This window comes from Plectropomus leopardus, unplaced genomic scaffold (genome assembly GCF_008729295.1).
Source record: "Plectropomus leopardus isolate mb unplaced genomic scaffold, YSFRI_Pleo_2.0 unplaced_scaffold5223, whole genome shotgun sequence".
NCBI lineage: Eukaryota > Metazoa > Chordata > Actinopteri > Perciformes > Serranidae > Plectropomus > Plectropomus leopardus.
Genome location: NW_024657348.1, coordinates 914 through 2,080, shown reverse-complemented (window position 1 = coordinate 2,080; position 1,167 = coordinate 914). Strand labels below are relative to the sequence as shown.

The 1,167-nt window shown below is 49.8% G+C and overlaps 1 protein-coding gene across 1 annotated transcript; it reads right to left on the bottom strand.

Moving 5' to 3' along the window:
* Nucleotides 1-184: 184 nt before the first annotated feature.
* Nucleotides 185-721, bottom strand: LOC121939599 (clarin-1-like; the record flags this gene model as incomplete). Its single annotated transcript, XM_042482601.1, has 1 exon — nucleotides 185-721. A coding segment is annotated over exon 1 (253 nt), but the record flags the coding sequence as incomplete, so codon positions are not given.
* Between the last annotated feature and the right edge of the window lie 446 nt (nucleotides 722-1,167).

Sequence of the window (1,167 nt, the reverse complement as noted above, 5' to 3'; positions counted from 1 at the left end):
TATAATCCCCCCCTCTCTGATAAATACAGAACAGTCCCTAACTGTCCCTTCGCTCTCTCTCTGAGACTCTAACGTGCCCTCAGGTCAATCTGCAGACTCGTTCACGGGCCGCTGACGTCACCTGTCTCTCTGCCTGAAGGCTCTACCTGTGCTGACGTCACTCAGGTAGCAGGGGCGGACTCACCGTTGAAGCGGGCCGGCCGGCCTCCCAGCCCGCACTGCTTCACGCGCTGTCCGGCGAACAGGCCGAAGCTAAGCTCGCCCAGGAACTGGTCCAGCTCGGCCCCGGTGGCGTTGACCAGCTCGGCCCCGGTGCGGCACAGCACGGCCCCGCGGAGCCACAGCGGCAGCCCGACGGACACGGCGGCAGACAGCGCGCTACAAAGCGACAGCAGGCCGCAAAGCGACAGCAGCAGCTGCTTCTGGCGGCTCCGCATCCCGCCGCTCAGTGAGCACGAGACATCCTGCCTGACTTCACCGCGACACCGGCCCGACCGCAACCTGAAGACCCCCGAGAACCCCCGAGAACTCCGGGCAGAAGCAGGACCCCTCAGCGGTCTGCAGATCCTCTTCAGTCCCACAGCTGAAGCTCGGTGACCTCAGTGTTCGGGTCACCATGGCAACCAGGGGACGGACTTCACCGTGAGTGACGTCAGGGTGACCCGGTGATTTGGAGGTCAGGTGGCGCCCCCCGGTGGCTCCTTCGAAATAAAACACTCAGCGAGCTTCGGTGAGTTTGGATTTATTTTACTTTTTTTTATTAAGAAAAAAATATTTTGACAAATTCTTTTACAATTTGTTTTTCTTTAAAAGTTTTTGTGTTATTATTTATTCCTCTTTATATACATTCTTTCACATTTTTTTATATAAACCTTAAAAAATGTTTCGCTTTTCTTTCTTTAAACATTCTGATTTTTTTTTTTCTTTAGAGGTTTTTGGTAACTCCTTTTTCTTCAGAAAAGTTTTTTTTTTTGTCAACATTTCCTGTTAAAACATTTTTCGTTTGTTTGTTTTACAAAAAGTTTTGGCTTTTCATTTTCTTCAAACATTTTTTGGCCTTTTTTCCCTTTTTCTTTGTTCTCATGTAACGTTGTAGGAACGTTTTAATAAAGAACAATCTCTGATCTGTCACCTCGCAACATCCCCAAAACTTTACGGCAGACAGTA